Raw genomic sequence first — 1,473 nt, forward strand, 5'->3', positions numbered from 1 at the left:
GGGGAGGGAGAGGATGGAAGGGGGGAAGGAGCGGAGAGGCGGGAGAGGAGGGGCGGCGAAGTTAAGGAAAACACAAGGTTACACGGATCCGTCCCAACGTGGCTAAGCTTGGGGGGAAGCGAGGGGGAGGGGGAGGAATTCAAAAGGCGTTGCGCGGCACGTGGAAGGGTTTTTTTGGCGGGGGAGTTAGGGTGGTGCAATGTTTCTTCCTTGCTTTCCAGAGCCCTATACACAGACAGACAAACAGACCGGCAGACATGGTATGATGTTGCTGCACTCAATGCCACTTCTGCTTGAAAAGTACACATACACAGACAGACAGACAGACAGATACACGCTCTCACACACTAATCCTAGGAGCTCTCTTTTCCTTTCCCCATCTTTCCCCATCTCTTTTCTTTTTCTTTTCCCATCTCGGTTTGTGAAGGAGGCTAAGCTCGCTGTTGTGTTGGCTGGGGCGGTGGGCGCCAGCGCAGCTGACGTGGAAAGGGCCAAGCAGTGGAGATCCCTGAACTCCACATGCAGTGGGGTGTTCCACGAGGTCATGTACGAGGTACGAGATGTGTATGTACGACAGAGGCACGATAATATAGGGGCCTTGTGCCCCTTCAAAACTTCTTTCCCCGGGCTCCTCAGCTTTACTACGCAGCCCCCCATATGTGTATACAGTATGTATAGTATACATACTGTACATATACATGTATGTATGTATACTTATACTACGTATATATACTATTTAAGTATACTTACATATACTACATATACGTATATACGTATATACACATACGTATAGGTTTACTTACATACATATGTACACTTACGTGGACAAGGAAATGCTCACGTGTAAGATTTTCATAGAGAGAAACACACATACATACATACATACATACATACATACATACATACATACATACATACATACATACATACATGCACATACACAATCTCCCGTGCTCGCTCTCCGGTTTACCCGGGCCCGCACCCTCCCTCTCCCCCTCTACCCCACTTCCTCCCCGCCCGCCCCGTAGGTCCTGTTCAGGAAGTACCTCCGCGACCCGCAGCTAGCTGACCCGCGCCCACCACCCCTCACCCTGGAGGAGGTGAGGGCGTGTGTGTATATGTGTGTATATGGGTTTGTGAGTATGGGTTTGTAAATATGGGTTTGTGTATATGCTTGTGTACATGCTTGTGTATATGCTTGTGTATGTGTTTGTGTATGTGTTTGTGTATGTGTTTGTGTATGTGCTTGTGTATGGGTGTAAATATGTGTATATGTGTGTATGGTTGATATGTGTGATGTGGGTGATATGGGTGATCGAGTAGTGCATTATGCACCCCAACAAACACCGTAGTACGCCAATACCCCCACACACACCCCGCCTCACGCCCCCTCCTGCCCCCTTCCCCCGGCCAGGTCAATGGCGCCATGGACGAGCTGGTGGCCAGGTCGGGCAACAGCCCCTCCCAGCAGGC

At 49.9% G+C, this 1,473-nt stretch overlaps 1 protein-coding gene across 1 annotated transcript in view; it reads left to right on the forward strand.

The window, feature by feature from the left end:
- Positions 1-544: 544 nt before the first annotated feature.
- The window catches only part of VOLCADRAFT_95457 (uncharacterized protein), a gene marked incomplete at both ends in the record, with an annotated part of 14,134 nt that continues 13,205 nt past the window's right edge, over positions 545-1,473 (forward strand). Inside the window, 3 exons of the mRNA XM_002954555.1 lie at positions 545-553; positions 1,029-1,100; positions 1,415-1,438. Of these exons, the coding sequence (XP_002954601.1) occupies positions 545-553; positions 1,029-1,100; positions 1,415-1,438 (105 nt within the window). The remainder of the gene's footprint in view (positions 554-1,028; positions 1,101-1,414; positions 1,439-1,473) is intronic.

Source organism: Volvox carteri (assembly GCF_000143455.1).
Source record: "Volvox carteri f. nagariensis unplaced genomic scaffold VOLCAscaffold_44, whole genome shotgun sequence".
Taxonomy (NCBI): Eukaryota; Viridiplantae; Chlorophyta; class Chlorophyceae; order Chlamydomonadales; family Volvocaceae; genus Volvox; species Volvox carteri.